Source organism: Capsicum annuum, chromosome 4 (assembly GCF_002878395.1).
Source record: "Capsicum annuum cultivar UCD-10X-F1 chromosome 4, UCD10Xv1.1, whole genome shotgun sequence".
In the NCBI taxonomy this organism is placed as follows: Eukaryota; Viridiplantae; Streptophyta; class Magnoliopsida; order Solanales; family Solanaceae; genus Capsicum; species Capsicum annuum.
In genome coordinates this window covers 402,407-419,345 of record NC_061114.1, presented here as the reverse complement: position 1 = coordinate 419,345, position 16,939 = coordinate 402,407, and the positions used below count along the sequence as shown (strand labels likewise).

General features: G+C 36.9%; 3 protein-coding genes across 5 annotated transcripts; all 3 read right to left on the bottom strand.

The window, feature by feature from the left end:
• Positions 1-378: 378 nt before the first annotated feature.
• On the bottom strand, positions 379-5,792 carry LOC124885236 (receptor kinase-like protein Xa21). Of its 3 annotated transcripts, none has more exons than XM_047410468.1 (3): positions 4,698-5,792; positions 1,401-3,391; positions 379-1,301 (listed from the first exon to the last, which is right to left on the bottom strand). In XM_047410468.1, exons 2-3 carry the CDS (start codon positions 1,678-1,680, stop codon positions 1,018-1,020), a joined length of 564 nt encoding a protein of 187 aa, XP_047266424.1. In that variant the 5' UTR covers positions 1,681-3,391; positions 4,698-5,792; the 3' UTR covers positions 379-1,017. The 3 variants fall into 2 exon arrangements, 2 of the variants coding, with proteins under 2 accessions (XP_047266424.1, XP_047266423.1); XM_047410467.1 differs by having other exon boundaries at positions 379-3,391.
• Positions 4,930-5,682, bottom strand: LOC107868391 (receptor-like protein 35). Its single transcript, XM_047410822.1, has one exon. The coding sequence runs from the start codon at positions 5,680-5,682 to the stop codon at positions 4,930-4,932; it is 753 nt and encodes a 250-aa protein (XP_047266778.1).
• A 2,656-nt stretch (positions 5,793-8,448) lies between the features above and the next one.
• On the bottom strand, positions 8,449-10,661 carry LOC107874501 (LRR receptor-like serine/threonine-protein kinase RGI3). The gene is made up of 5 exons (XM_047410821.1): positions 10,135-10,661; positions 10,020-10,073; positions 9,318-9,610; positions 8,852-9,164; positions 8,449-8,635 (listed from the first exon to the last, which is right to left on the bottom strand). The coding sequence occupies exons 1-5, from the start codon at positions 10,659-10,661 to the stop codon at positions 8,449-8,451; spliced, it is 1,374 nt and encodes a 457-aa protein (XP_047266777.1).
• Between the last annotated feature and the right edge of the window lie 6,278 nt (positions 10,662-16,939).

The window sequence follows — 16,939 nt, the reverse complement described above, 5'->3', positions numbered from 1 at the left end:
ACACATTAGACTACATGTTCCTTTAATAGGCAACTACTAGAGGAAAATAACTAAATCAGTAGGGTACACATTCTAACAGTATGCTATACTACTAAAAAAGACTCCTTCTCAACGTGATCAGCAACCTGTTTTCCTCTGCCAACGCTCTGTTCAAAAATTTTATCACCTAATTCTCAACGTGATCAGCAACCTGTTTTCCTCTGCCAACGCTCTGTTCAAAAATTTTATCACCTAAAACGCCTATGTTTCCAGGTAGCTGCTGCCCTGATTTGATATTTGAAGCACCGATCAAATTATTAGCGGCATTATTTTGGACCTTAACATGATTGTGACCCCTAGTAGACATAACCAATGCATCAAATCCTGGAAGATCTTCCTTGTTTGTATCCTTTTCTCCTGAGTATCACCTTGATACTGCTCGAAATCTATAGGATTCTTTGCAACTTGCTTGTTTCTGAGAAATCGAAAATACAATATGCCAATCCACCTTAACCATATCTAAAACTTAAAATAGCTGTGCCTGATCAGACATGATCCATATGCAGGTAAGTCAATTTGTCAAGTTGAAATGCCGTTTACCAGCAACTATCTGTCTTTCCCTTTCAAATAAATCTCGGCCTTACTCCTCTTTGAAAATTTCCACTTTGGCAGGCTTAGCTTTAGAATTCTGTTGGCATCCATTGTGTTAGTGCAGATATGAACGTATCCTAACTTCCATAAGATGTGAATTCCAATATTCGAACTTTACAACTTCGAAAACTTGATGAAGGAAGGACATTGTTTGGATAGTATTGGCCCACTTATTTAAGGTACCCAGGATTTAGTTAAAAGGGAATAGTGAGATTTATTGAAGATCATGCACAAATCAAATGCTAAAAAAACAAGCAATCTATACATGAATCCAACAATTTAGCAAACATTTGCAACAAACAAGTGATTTGGACAAAAGATTCCAACAACATGCTCAACATGCAAGAAGTTGAATCATGATCTTCTGTAGCATCCCAACAACATCTTTCATGTTTGTCCTTTCTTCCGGAGATTCAGTACACAATCTAATGCCACTTCCATGATGGATGCCACAACATCTAGCTCCTTCTGTAAGCAATTATTCGTTGGTGCTATCAAGTTGGCATCTAGAACGTCCATTATTGCCTCTGGGAGTGAATGACTCACCCATTGCTTCAAGCTAAGATCTCCCTCAAAATCATTAGGCTTTCTCCGGGTAAACGTTTCCAGCAACATCATCCCATAACTATAGACATCGCATTTAGTAGACACTAACCCATCTTGCCCATACTCTACAATCAAACAATTAATTTAAAGATGTAACATGATTCTTGGTGGAAAATAAAAAGAATGGGAAAATAACTGTTTCAGAGAAAAATTAAGCGACATACCTGGCGCAATATAACCCAGTGTTGCTAAGGTTTTTGTGTATAAATCACTCTCATATTCACCAAGAAGTTTCGAGATGCCAAAGTCGCTTAGGCGGGCAACCATATCCTCATCCAGCAAGACGTTACTAGGCTTCACATCACAGTGAATGACTGGCAATGAGCACCCATGGTGATGATATTCCAAAGCACATGCCACATCTATCATTATGCTTAGTCTCTGCTTGATGTTGAGGAAGTAGTTGTGTGAATACAAATACTTCTCAAGACTCCCATTAGGCATATAGTCAAGCACTAAAGCCTTAAAATCAATGTTGGAATAACTAGTAATGACTTTTACTAGATTCCTATGGCGAAGGCTGCGCAAAACATCGCATTCTGTATCAAAACTCCTGAATGCTGCATCCAGTTGCAAATTGAACACTTTAACAGCAATGGCAGTTCCACTTCTGAGAATGCCTTTGTAGACTGAGCCAAAACCTCCAGAACCAATCAGATTACTCTCGCTAAGAGCATCAGTTGCTTGGAGCAGTTCATTGTATGAAATTCCTTCTCGTGTTATGGATAAAAATGAATCTGCTTGCTGAGGGGCTCTATTACCTCTTCGATACCTTATCCATACAAACACAACGGTGGTAGGACCAAATAAAAATGTGATTCCCAGCAAAAGAAATGAAAGTAGCAACTTTTTCCTATTTGATCTGTGCTTTGATGAAGTGGGGCATGGTGGGACATTAAATCTTGAAGAACCACACAATGCTTCATTGTCGATGAAAAACTCACTCGAGAGGTTCTTGTAAGGACCCCCTTAGGGTATTTCACCGTACAACTTGTTGACAGAAACATTGAAATACTTTAGGTTCTGGAGTTTCTCCAAAGACATGGGAATAGTTCCCGATATATTATTACCAGAAAGGTCTAGGAATTCCAAACCTACCATGTTGCTCATTGAGTCAGGTATAGATCCTTGCAACTTGTTGTGTCTCAAAGAAAGGTGCACCAGAGTTTGTAATCCTACAATTTCTCTAGGAATTCCATTTGAGAATTGATTCATTGACAGATCTATTAGAGTTGCAGCCTTTAGATTTCCAATTTCTGGAGGTAAAGTACCTACCATGTTGTTTGACGATAAGTCAAGAACCACAAGATCTTGAAGGTTCCCTATGCATGGTGGTATATTGGAACTCAATTTATTGTAACCCAGATGTATCTCCCTAAGGGAAGTAACGTTCCCTAAACAATTTGGAAGAGGTCCTGAAAGTTGATTTTGACCCAAGTAAATAGCACCCAAATAATTCAATTTACATATATGATATCCAATAAATCCTGTAAATTTGTTGCTACTCAAGTTGAACCGCTGAATGTCTCTCAATTTGCCAATTGATGTTGGAATCGATCCGACCAAGTTATTTCCAGAAATCTAAGGTCTAACAAGCTGCTTAAGTTCAAAACTTCATTTGGAATGCGCCCTTTGATTTTGCAATTGTTGGCATAAAATTTTCTAAGAGAGGTGGAAAGGTTCCCTGTGGAGGCTGGAAGCATGCCATTTAGAGGGTTGGAATATAGATAAAGAATTGTTAAATTTCTGTTATTGGATAAGGAAGTCAGGAAGCTTAATGATGAGTCACTGGTTAAATTGTTTCCCCCTAAATTTCGATACTGTAGATGAGTCAAATATCCAAGTGAGTTGGGAATCAAGCCTGTGAGTTGGCTGTATGAAAGCTCTAGAATAGTAAATTTTGAACAATTGTAGATGGAATGAGGAATAGTCCCTACAAGATTGGTTAAGTTGCCCAAATAAAGCACTTCAATGTTGGGTAATATAGAACCTATGTTTTGTGGGAGGCTTCCTGATAGATTGTTGAATGTAAGATCAATTATTCTCAGCCCTGATATGTTGAAGATCTCCATATTAAGTCGACCACTAAAACTATTATACCCAAGAATAAGTACCTCCAACTCAACGAGATTGCTTATCTGTTTTGGTATTTCACCTGTCAACACGTGAAGAAAAAATGAATACGCCTGAGATGAACTAGTTAGCTCAATGCTTATCTATGTGATTCATGCTTTAGTTTGACCTGATGAAAAGGTGTGGACAGGAACTCAAAAAATTGTTATTGATAAAAGTTGTAAGAAGGATGTACATATTATATAATTTTTTCTCCATGAAAACTCTTAATTTAATTTTCTATGAATTTCTGATTGTGCAGGATTGTATTTTTCGATGGACTCAAATATATAAACTGATACTTTATTAGAAGTTAGCTAACTACCAACAGGAGTTCAAATGTACTAGTTATTTCTTTAAACAGATTAATTTTAATTGGTTAAAACAGGAGTTCAAGTTTGTTATTACTCAAGAACAAGCCCTGCAGGTCTCTCAACTTGCCAATTGATGTTGGAAATGATCCGACCAAGTTATTTCCAGAAAGATCAAGGTTAATAAGCTGCTTAACTTCCCAACTTCATCTGGAATTCGCCCTCTGATTTTGCAACTACTGGCGTAAAGTTTTATTAGAGATGTAGAAAAGTTCCCTACAGAGACCGGAAGCAAGCCATTTAGAGAAAGGTATGTTAAATTTCTACAATTGGTTAAGGAAGTCAGGAAGCTTAATGATGAATCGCTGGTGAATTGTTTCCCCCCAAGTTTAGGTACTGTATATAAGTCAAATATCCAAGTGAGTTTGTTGCGTGAAAGCTCTTGTAAAGTAAGTTTTGAACAATTGGAGATGGAATGAGGAATAGTCCCAGCAAAATTGGTATAGGCCAAATAAACGCTTTCAACGTTGGGTAAGATAGAACATATGTTTGGTGGGAGGCTTCCCAATAGATTATTTTTTGAAAGAGAAATCTCTCTCAGACCGGATATGTTGAAGGTCTCCATATCTATTTTTTGAAAGTGAACCACTGAATCTATTATTCTGAAGATCAAGTACCTCCAACTCAATGAGATTGCTTATCGCTTTGGGTATTTCAGCTGGAAACACATAGTGGATTACCTGTGAGTTGGTTTAATCTATTTCTGCTAAGATTTAAGAATTGCATCTTCTTTAAGTTGTGAATCTCCCGTTGTAGAATCCACTAATATTTTAACTTTTATATTGTTGGTGATACGAAAGTATTAAAAGAAAACAAGAAAAAAATACATGTAGAAGATAAATATATGTGAATGGAGCCATTAATCTGGCTTCTCTCCATACCTAATAACACCAAACTTAGCTCACTTGTGCTGCAGTAGATCGACATAATGAAATATAATCCTCAACAACATGAAGCATTCATAAGATTAAAACATACCTGTTAAATCATTTTCTGATGAAGACAATAGTTGAAGCTGTGAACAATTTGACAAGCTTGTAGGTATATGACCATGAAGCTTGTTTCCGGATAGATAAAGCCCTTTGAGTATTGGGAGACCATTGCATAAACCATTGGGAAGACTTCCTGATAAGCTATTCATTGTAAATGCTATATTTTCAATTCTAGAAATATTGAAAACTGTGAATGGTATAGAACCCGTAAGTTGATTTTATTGTACGGATAGCACTTTCATGTTGTGAAGATTGCCGATCCCTTCTGGAATGTTTCCTTGAAGTGAATTATGAGATATCTCCAAAGTCTCAAACCTTGAGGCATTTGAGAGTGACAGAGGAATAGAACCTATGAGCTTGTTACCCCTTAAGTTTAATTCTCTAAGGTTTAGGAGACTTCCAATCACTTTAGGTGTTTGGCCCTCTATGGAATTGTATTTCATATTCAAAATCTCAAGTTTGGAAATATTAGAAAATGAAGAAGGAATGGGACCAGTGAAACTATTATTTCCTATATTTAGAACTTGAAGTTGGTATAAAAACCCAAACCAAGAAGGAATCTCCCCTCTGAAGCTATTAAAACTTAAATCAAGAAACTTAAGCCGACGCAAGTGTGTCATTTCTTGAGGCAAATTTCCATGGAAATTGTTGCTTCCCAAGTCGAGAGAAACAAGAAATGTGAGGTTTCCAAGATCACAGGGAATCTTGCCCGTAAGAGCCATGTTAGAAAGATTCAAGGAATTCCCACGTTTGTGACGAGAGCCACAAGTGACTCCAACCAAATGGCAAATGGACGTAGCGAAAGACCAACTTTCTTCCAAGAAATGAAAGGGGTCTGAAGCGATTTGGGATTTCAGAGAAAAAAGAGCCAATTGATCAGTAGTTACGTTGGTTTTGGTCATCGCTGAACTGGCCATAACATAGTGAAGCAACAAAGATGTTAAGAGAAAAGAGGTGAATGCTTTCTCCATAGTTGCATAAATTATGGCCAATACTGTTGCTGTTTAGAGACTTTAAATAGCAATGTTATCTCCTTTTTAAGATACTTTTCATTCAAAACTCTTTTAAATAAAATGTGTTTTTTTTTTTTAACAATTTTGCATAACATTTTAAATTATCAGCTCGTACAAACTATACATTTATAATAATTTAGGATACAAAGAAAGCAATTCATTAAGAAAAGTATTTTCTTTAAGTATAATTTCTCGTAACAAACTCACTATAATCTGAACTACACGTATATCATCTATCAAGATAGAATTAGAAATGGCTCATCCGTGTCGTCTTGTAACAGTTTGGCTCATTTATGCCGCTGCGGTTAAAAATATGGCTCATCTATGCCTCTGTCATTACTAATTCTAAGCTAAAAAATGGCACATGTCATAGTTGAATTTTCCTGCTATATTAGGCATGGGATGGAGCGAGTTAAGTAATAATCACAACTTTTGCAAAAGTCAATTGTGCGCATTTTTTAATAAAATTCTCCACCAAGACAAGCAAAAATGATTTCTATGGTTAGTGGTAGATGCATCACAGAGATATTAAGTTTATCTAAATCCAGTATTTTTAATGTAGAGACAAATTTATGTGTAAAAAATTATTAAATTGGCACCAAAAGTAAGTTCTAACTCATAGTTTTACAAATACAATCAGTTCAATACAAAATTCTTTAAAAATTAAATTCATAAAATTTTAATCTCGAATCCGCCTATGTCATTAAATGTAAGAATGACATATAGTTGGTATTTGACTTGGCAAAAAAAAACAATTAAGTGGCAGACCATGAAAGAAATACTACATAGTTAGTGCTTGACTTGGAAAAGAGTCGTTCAATAATTTTACAAAGAAATGTACAGTTAGTGCACATGATATGCTGTACAATTTCTAGGAAGTAGATATTTCGAAATGGTAGATGACCCATTCAATTTGCCCAAAATTTTAAGGATTGAGCACAACATATTTTCAAATTGACTGATTTTAGCTGAACCTAACATAACCCACCTCCAAGGGGTCATCTGAACATGAATTATTTTGGGATGATATTTAATTTTTTTTTTCGTTCAGCACTTTAAGTTAAACATAAAATGGCCGAAAATGTCCTTGACAGCGAAAAGTTGTGCCCCAAGACAGTTCTCGTCTTGCCATGCAAAATAGATATTACTCCCTCCATTAATTTTTACTTGTCCACTTTAGACTTTCCACACCCTTAAGAAACAGTGATTAATATGAGTTTTTTTTGTTTTACCACAATATCCATATTAATTCATGTATATGGTGGAAAGGTTTGAAATTTTGCTACCAATCAATGATGAATCTGTGTGAAATGAATATGCCTAGTAGTAGTAGGTGATCTTACAATAAAGTGAGCAAATGGGATCAGCCTAGAGTTGGACCGATAATATGGCAAAAGGCCCCGAAGAGGAAAGAATGCATTTTTAGACTTGTCTCTCACACCATCAACGGTACCAAAAACGGACTGCGAGACATTACTCAAACAGAAGGTAGAAGATTAACAGGAGTCATACCTGGAGATAATTTAACTCACTGCTTAGTGTTAAATTTAGGGGGTCAGGTCGGTTTGGCCATGACAAGGACTCGGTTTCAGCTGGGAAACTTAGTGAGTCAGCATAATGGGGAATCCAGCGAATCGTTGAAAATAACAGATCCCTTCGAACAAACAAAATCCATTTATATTACATGCCTATCTGTATTCATACAGTTAATTCCTCTAAAATATTTTGGTTTTACTTATTAAATTTACAAGTTACCCCCTGTTGCAACAATAATACTAAGAGGAAACAGTGAGAATTATTGCAACCATCTAGCATTTCTGAAACAGAATCATGAACAAATCAGTTGCTAGAATAAAACAATACAAAACAACAATCTTTACATGAATACAACAATTGAATCTTGATCTTTTGCAGCATCCCTACAACATCTTTCATGTTAGTCCTTCTTGACGGAGACTCAACACAACAATCTAATGCAACTTTCAGGATTGATGCCACAACATCTAACTCCTTCTGTGAGCGATTACCAGTTGATGTTACCAAGTGGGCATCTACGACGTCCATTATTGTCTCTGGGAATGAATAACTCACCCATTGCTTCAAGCTAAGGTCACCCTCAAACTCATTAGGCTTTCTCCTAGTAAACGTTTCCAGCAACATGATTCCGTAACTGTATACGTCGCACTTTGTTGAGACTAGTCCATCCAGTCCATACTCTATAGTCAAATAATTCATTTAAAGATGCAATATACTTTCTAGGTGGGAAAAAAAAAGGAATAATCGGCAAAACTAAGAGACGAACCTGGTGCAATATACGCCAATGTTGCTAAGGTTTTAGTGTACAAATCACCTTGATCATCATCCAACAGTTTTTAAATGCCAAAGTCGCTGAGGTGAGCAACCATATCCTCATCCAACAAGACATTACTCGGCTTCAGATCACAGTGAATCACAGGCAACGAGCACTCATGGTGAAGATATTCCAAAGCACATGCCACATCTATCATTATGCTTAGTCTCTGCTTGGTGTCAAGGAAGTAGTTGTGCGAATACAAATACTTCTCAAGACTTCCATTAGGCATTTACTCGAGCACTAAAGCCTTGAAATCAAGATTGGAACAACTAGTAATGACTTTAACAAGATTCCTCTGGCGAAGGCTGCACAAAACTTCACATTCCGTATCAAAACTCTTGAATGCCACATCCAGTTGCTGGTTGAACACTTTAACTGCAATGGCAGTTCCACTTCTGAGAATACCTTTTGTAAACAGAGCCAAAACTTCCAGAACCAATCAGATTACTCTCGCTAAGTGCATCAGTTGCTTGGATCAATTCATAGTATGAAATTCTTTTTCTTGTAATGGCAGACAAAGAATCAACTTGTTGAGGAGCTTTTTTACCTTTTCTATACCTTATCCAGAAAAAAATAAAGGTGCTAGGAACAACTACTAGTGAAATTCCCAGCAAAAGAAAAAGAAATAGCATTTTTTTCCTATTTGGTCTGTGCATTGATGAAGTGGGGCATGGCGGGACACTAAATCTTGAAGTACCACACAATGCTTCATTGTAGATGAAAAACTAACTCGAGAGGTTCCTGAAAGGACCTCCCGAGGGTATTTCACCGTACAATCTGTTTACAGAAACATTGAAATACTTCATGTTTTGAAGCTTCTCCAAAGACTTAGGAATGTTTCCGGATATATTATTACGAGAAAGGTCTAGGAATTCCAAACCTACCATGTTGCTCATTGAGTCAGGTATAGATCCTTGCAACTTGTTGTTTCTCAAAGAAAGGTGTACCAGATTTTGCAATCCTCCAATTTGTCTTGGAATTCCATTTGAAAATTGATTCATTGACATATCCATCTGTGTCACAGCCTTTAGATTTCGAATTTCTGGAGGTAAAGTACCAACTATGTTGTTTGACGATAAGGCAAGATCTATTAGATCGCTAAGATTTCATAAGCTTGCTGGTATACGGGAACTCAATTTATTGGAACAAAGTTGTATCACACTAAGGGAAGTAACATTTCGTAAACAATTTGGAAAAGATCCTGAAAGTTGATTTTGATCCAAATAAATAGCGCCCAAACCATGCAACTTCCAAAGAATATCACCAACGACTCCTGTAAGTTTATCGTTATTCAAGTTAAGGCGCTGAAGGTTTCTCAAGTTTTCGAATGATGTGGGAATTGATCCAACCAAATCATTTTTCGAAAGGGAGAAGTCTATTAAGTTGCTCAAGTTCCCAAAGTCATTAGGAATTCGCCCTTTGATTTTGCAACTGTCGGCAAAAAAATCTGTAAGAGAAGTGGATATATTCCCTGTGGAGACTGGAAGCACTCCATTTATAGGGTTCAAAGTTAGTCCGATAAATCTTAAATATCTGCAATTAGTTAAGGAAGTCAAGAAGCTTAACGAGGAGTCGCTGGTTAAATTGTTTCCCTCCAAGTTTAGGATTTGTAGATGAGTCAACTATCCAAGAGAATTGGGAATCAAGCTAGTGAGTTGGTTGTTAGAAAGCTCTAGAATAGTAAGTTTTGAACAATTGGAGATGGAATGAGGAATACTCCCTACAAGATTGGTTAAGTTCCTCAGATAAATACCATTAAGGTTGGGTAAGATAGAACCTATGTTTGCTGGGAGGCTTCCTGATAGATTATTGTTTGTAAGAGAGATCACTCTCAGCCCTGATATGTTAAAGATCTCCATATTAAGTTGACCACTAAAACTATTATACCCAATATTAAGTACCTCGAACTCAACAAGATTGCTTATCGCTTTGGGTATTTCACCTGGAAACACATGAAGAAAGACTTGTGAGATTAACTAGTCTAATGGAATTATCCCTGCAATTGACAGTCATAAAATAATTTACACAAAACTGTTAAATGGTTAGCTCCGAGATACAATTGCTGCAAGTTACTCAGTCTTCCAATTTCACTATGTATTGGTCCATCAAACTCATTTTCCGATAAAGACAAAATTTGAAGTTGTGAACAATTTGATAAGCTTGTGAAAATATGACCATGAAGCTTGTTTGTGGATAAATAAAGCCCTTTGCGTATTGGGAGACCATTGCATAAACCATTGGGAAGATATCCTGATAAACTATTGCCTGTAAATGCAATGACTTCAATTCTTGAGATATTGAAAATTCTGAAAGGTATAGAAATCGTAAGTTGATTATCTTGTATGCCCAACAACTTCATGTTGTGAAGATTGCCGATCCCTTCTGGAATGTTTCCTTGAAGTGAATTAGAAGATATATCTAAAGTCTCCAACCTCGAGGCATTCGAGAGTGACAGATGAATGGAACCTATGAGCCTGTTTCCCCTTATGTTTAATTCTCTAAGGTTTATAAGACTTCCAATCACTTCTGGGATTCGACCCTCTATCGAATTGAAGTTCAGATTTAAAGTCTCAAGTGTGGACATATTAGAAAATGAAGAAGGGATGGAACCAGTGAAACTGTTATTTCTAATATTAAGAGCTTGAAGTCGGTGTAAAAACCCAAACTAAGAAGAAATCTCCCCGCTGAAGCTGTTGAAACTTAAGTCAAGAAACTTAAGCCGATGCAAGTGTCATTTCTTGGGGCAAATTTCCATGGAAATTGTTGCTTCGCAAGTCGAGAGAAACAAGAAATGAGAGGTTTCCAAATTCATGGGGAATCCTTCCTGTAAGAGCCATGTCAGAAGGATTCAAGGAATTCACTCGTTGGTGACGAGAACCACAAGTGACTCCAACCCACTGGCAAATGGACCTAACGGGAGACTTTCATCTAATAAATGAAAGTGGTCCGAAATAATTTGGGATTTTAAGGATAGAAGAGCTAATTGATCAGTGGTAACGTTGGTATGGGTAATGGATGAACTAGCAGAATTGTGGCATAAATGTGGTGGCAAAAAAGTCCTCTAATCAGCCAAAGACTTGGCAAGTCATCCAAATCTTGCTTTATTTTTTGTGGCAAAAAAATCCTCTTATGCAAATTTTCTTGCTTTCATAGATACTGTAGAATTGTGTGGTGAAGAGCCTTCCTAATGAGATAATACTATAGTAGATCAATGAGAGCCTTCCTAAATAGTCAAGTTTTGTCCAATGAATTACTTTCTATATGATGAAATGAATAATTCATTCAAAAAATATTTTATTCATAAGAAAATGCCCTTTTATCACTCACTTATACCATGCTGATGGCTGATTATATTATCTAGCTCTTATGTTATGAACACATCTCTAACCAACTAGTGAACATAAATAAAACTTGTTATTTGGTTGCTCCAAATACTGATGTCTAATGCTGATAGATGTGAGGAATTAAACAAATGATCATTGGTGTAACTGGTAAAGTTGTTGTCATGTGACCAAAAGGTCATTAGTTCGAGCTGTGGAACAGTCTCTTGCAAAAATGTAGGGTATGGCTACGTACAATAGATCCTTAGGTTTCAGTCCTTTTCTAGACCCCACGCATAGTAGGAACTTAATGCACCGGACTGCATTTTTATTAGCCTCAACAACAACTTTCCCTTTAAATATCTTGATATCCAAACTACTTGTGAAGAAAAAAGGTGGCATCCTTAGGGAACTTTTCCAGCTCGTGTAATTTGTTATATTAGATCTAAAAGGATAAGTTGCATTGAAGTTGATAATGTTTCGTGGAGTTCGTAATTGTGTAAAAGGACTTAAAGTAATGGCTGCAACACTTCAAGGCTCTTCTTTAATAGTCCTTATACGCTTGCCAGACTGCTCCAAAGAATTCATGATTTATGTATATTTCAGGAAGGTGAGAGGAAGTGTGGATTGATTTTGCATAAGGTGTAGAATAAGTTGGAACAAAGTTTGGGAAATTTTCTGTGTCTATATTCCTTGTCAATGACCTTTATTTATACAAGCTAAACTAAAGAAAGAATCTTCTCTTCTAAGATAAACAATGAAACTAGAAATACTAAATATAAAAGAAGAAGCTCTCTTCTAAGCTAAAATAAATTAACCTTCTATTATAAGTTGGCCCATGTTCCTATTTACTACTGTAAATGTTTATTTCGGCCCAAATGTTTATTCCACCTAACAAATGAAACTTTCTTGTTTGGATCGAATGAAACTCTTCCTTTATTCTCAAAATCCCCCTCATGACGGAGGGGAACGAAGTGAGTCCCATCGAGGCAAGAAGACGGTGGTGCGATGGTCCAGAAAGGGACTTTGTGAATATGTCGACAAGTTGATCCTTTGAAGGGAGATAGTAAAGATAAATGAGCCAGGAAAGAAATTACTGCCGAACGAAATGACAATCTAGCTCCACATGTTTTGTGTATTCGTGGAATACGGGATTCCTAGCAATATGAATCACTGCTGGACTGTCGGAATGAACGAGTATTGGCAAAGTCGGTGGAACTGATAGATCAGACAGTAAGTGAGTTAACCAAGTGAGCTGCATAACTAATTATCTCATCGATATTCTGCTTCAACTGAGGAAAGAGACACAGATGCTTGCTTTTTGGATTTCTAAGAAATGGGAGAACCTCCCATGGAGATAAAAAACTCACTGATCGATTGACAAGAATTTGGGCAAGATGCCTAATCCGCATCGCAAAATGCATTGAGGGAGAAAGATGGAGAGGTATATAAGAAGATCCCTCGACAAGAATTTCATTTCAGGTAATGCAGAACCCGTAAAGATACTGTGAAATATTTTCACGACCCGAACTGGGGCGTGTCCATGACGAGCATCCCGAACCATGGAGGCCCGGACACTCTCCTAACTTGAAATCATATAAACCATTCATGCACAAAAAGGAAATACGAAAATATATGTATCAACGGAATCATGGTCATAAGTCTGACATAAATTAAAAAGAAAGACAAAATTCAGAACTATCTAACAACATCTAATAAACGTCTGTGAAATCTCTACTACATGATCACTAACATAATCTGAAAACTGGGACAATGCCCCCAGTAGACCAAAACCATGTCTAATAATGATTTTCTGAAAATAAACAGGCCTTCTGTAACAAAGAAGGCTCACCAACTGGACACTGCAATCCTGTCTGATCAAAATCTACTTCTTTCTGGACCCCTAAACTGAGCCTCAAAACCTGGAGGGAGGAGGTCAATACAGATATACTGGTACGTGAAGCTATCCAAAATAAAGCTTGTATAAATATATATATAAAATAGTTGGAGAGAGATTTTTCAAAATATCATGCATGAAATGGTTCTAAAAAACATGGACACTTTCTAAAAATCATAAATCATTCTTGTCAATGTAATGTCTGATCTTTGTATTACTTCTGAGTTAGGTGCCACTCTCGTACAAGTCAGATATTCCACGGGCTATATGGAATCCACCATTGACTCAGTAGGGAAGCCCCAAACCCGAGTGTGCTGCAAGGGTTAGAGTGTTTGAGTCTGATACGCCACAAGGCTCTAGGCCAGCGTAATATAATAAACCTGGATCGACAAATCACGATTTTGGGCAATGAGTTGTCTGAACCCATGCCTTATTTGGGGAACCACCTAAGATCTCTTTATGCCTAATTTTATCCTATTCTAAATCATCTGTTTTTCTAGTTTAAACATCTGTAAAGTGTGATTTCAAATATGCATTCTATTCTGTTTTGAATTAACATGGCATTATCTGAGTTGGTGTCATCACACCAAAACTTGAAAGTCCTATTTCTGAGCCATAATGCATCATGCATGATACTTTCATTAAAACATAGTTCAGACCACCTAAACATGAAAACAGTATAGAAAATTTTATGTTCCGAAAGCATAAGTCAATACTATGCAAGAACACTTCAAACATAAGGTGGTCATGTTCTTTTGTCAAAGTTCATGCACTCTCTCATTATATGTATTTTCATCAGTTTTCAATACAAACAACCCTCTCTTTGGAATTCAAGAATCATAACCAAAGCATTCATAAATCAAGACACTTTGTAACATGCCTTTCAAGATGCATTTATAAAACAATCCATATCATATGATAAGAAAGGAAAATATTAACAAGAGAGGGATTTTCACATGAATCATTCTCTCAATTCAATCATAAACATTAAAATGCGTACATATATACATATATCAATTCAAATCAATTTGGGGGAGGCCTAAATAGCAAAACGATACCGTCAAAACTTCTAAAACATGAATTTCTTCATAAATCTGAAATCCTTTTCTTAAGAATATGATTTCTATGCCCATGAGATTTCTAAGAAAACCCCGTGTACCTCTATTTAGAAAATTAAAGGATTCTTATTGATGCCTGCGACTTGGGAATTCCAAATCTCCAATTTGTTTCGAAAACTCACGGTTAAATCTTGAGATATTTAGGTTTCTAGTTTGAAATCCTAGGGTGAATTCTTGTGAATTTTTGAGGAAAATATGAGTAATATGGTCTCTTTGATATATAATCCCGTGTTTAAGATGATAAGGGGGTGGAAAATACCCAATATACCCTTAATGAGATGGAAAAAAAATAATTGGGTGCTCGATTTTATGGGCCACCGCGACGAATGGGAATTGACCCACTCCGTGATGCGCCACCATCGCGGAGTCTCACTGGAAATTGACCATTGTTATTTACACTCTCTTCGTGATGCGCCAAGTATAGTAATGATGGTGTTTTATGAACAGGGCTTAAATTAACCATAACTCCTTCACTGAGTGTCCTTTTTGGACTAATCTTATGTCGACGAAAAACTTATTCGATCATCTACGTAATGAAAAGTTAAAATCTAAAGAATTCCACAGGGAATTAAGTATAAATCACTCTAGTAGCCCATTCTTGATACATTAGTGAAAATTTTGGCGAGGAATACTTCGGGGCGTTACAATATACTCCCTTGGGAACATTCGTCCTCGAATGTTGACGCGGGACAGAGAAAAGCATAATTTCAAGCATACTAAGGCATAGAAAGAATAAGGCAAGGATTGTACCTTCGAATAAATCATCCACTGGGTAAAAAAGGTTTGGGTATATAGGTCTCATGTCAACTTCTGATTCCCAAGTTGCTTCTTCTATTTTATGGTTTCCCCACAACACTTTAACTAATGCTATATCTTTGCTCCTCAATCTTCTAACTTGGTGATCCAAAATTCCTACAGGATTTTCTTCATAGGATAAAGATTCTGTCACTTTGATTTATTCGACAGGCAACACTAAAGAATGGTCTCCAATACACTTCTTCAACATAGATATATGAAATACTAGATGGACAGAACCCAAACTTGCAGGCAATTTTAACTCATATGCAACCCCACCTATCCTTCTCATAGTATGGTTTAGACCTACAAAGCGAGGACTCAGCTTACCTTTCTTCTCGAATCGCATGACTCCACGACCACTGGACTTGTGAAAGAGAGCTCTTCTTCGCATAGAGAATCGACTGTTTACCCTCTCTTCTTGCATCTGTGCATTTCGGGCCTTGGGCAAGCTCCCGACATTCCTGGATCAGGCCTCTCTTTGCCGCTGTCCAATCCAATGTCTACTTCATCAAATTCCCTGGGAGAAACCTTGAGAAACATCCAAGCTCCAACTTAAAACTCTAGATCTCTTCTCCTAATATCGGTGTAGGATTTCTATCGACTCTAAGCTATCTTAAGTCATTCTCTGATAAGTTTTACATCTTCTATTGCCCGGTAAACAAGATCAGGCCCAAACATCTGTGTCTCACCTACTTTATACCATCCTATTAGAGACCTACATCTTCTCCCATACAATGCATCAAATGGTGCCATCTTAATACTGGAATGGAAACTGTTATTATATGTGAACTCTATCAATGGAAAGTGCTCTACCCAACTACCTTTAAAATCAATCACGTAGGCCCTCAATATATCCTCAAGGGTCTGGATGGTGTGCTTAGCTTGCCCATGTAGGGTGGAAAGTCGTGCTCAAATTTGCTTGGTTACCTAAACCCTTTTGAAAAAATCTCCAAAACTATGAAGAAAACTGTATACCTTGGTCAAATATAATGGACATATGTTCCCCATGAAAACGAACTATTTCTACAATGAACAGCTTGGCATAATCCTCTCCTGAATGCAGAAAGTGGACAGACTTGGTCAGCCTATCTACAATTACCCAAATGGAATCATACTGGTTTTGAGACTTCGGGAGTCCTATAATGAAGTCCATATTAATCATCTCCCACTACAATAAGGACAAAGCTATCTTTTGGGAAGAACCACCTAGCCTCATATGCTCTACTTTAACTTGTTGGTAATTCAAACATAACGCTTCATATTATTCCACCAATACATAGATTTCAGACATGGTACATCTCAGTAGAGCCTGGGTGAACAACATACCTCGAAGTGTGAGCTTTGCCAAGAATTCTATTCCGTAAACCATCAATATCTGGTACACATAAGCTACCCTGATATCTCAAAATAACATCACCTTCTACTTACCCACATCATTTTTAATTTTCATCAAGATGGGATCTTCGGCCTGCCTTTCTTTAACTTTTGCCCAAAGGGATGATTTAGCAATCTCATGCACAACCACCCCTCCATCTTCAAAATCTAAGAGTCGCACTCTAAGATTTACAAGTTGGTGAACATCCTTAACCACTTCTCTATTCCCTTCCTCAACATAATAAAGGCTGCCTATAGCGGGCGTTAGCTACAACATTTACCTTACCCAAATGATACTACAGGATTATGTCATAGTCCTTTAGCAATTCCATCCATCACCTTTGCCTAAGATTTA

Bases quoted from the DNA above. Each gene is read 5' to 3' on its own strand.
- LOC124885236 (XM_047410467.1), bottom strand. From the start codon at position 4,860: ATGAATAGCTTATCAGGAAGTCTTCCCAATGGTTTATGCAATGGTCTC. The intron at 3,392-4,697 runs GTATGTTTTAAT...ACGTGTTGACAG, and splicing joins ATCAGAAAATGATTTAACAG to GTGAAATACCAAAACAGATA.
- LOC107868391 (XM_047410822.1), bottom strand. From the start codon at position 5,682: ATGGAGAAAGCATTCACCTCTTTTCTCTTAACATCTTTGTTGCTTCAC.
- LOC107874501 (XM_047410821.1), bottom strand. From the start codon at position 10,661: ATGTCCACACTTGAGACTTTAAATCTGAACTTCAATTCGATAGAGGGT. The intron at 9,611-10,019 runs GTGAAATACCCA...AACTAATTGCAG, and splicing joins CTTTCTTCATGTGTTTCCAG to ATATTTAAGATTTATCGGAC. The intron at 9,165-9,317 runs GTTTGGGCGCTA...GCGATCTAATAG, and splicing joins TATTCTTTGGAAGTTGCATG to ATCTTGCCTTATCGTCAAAC.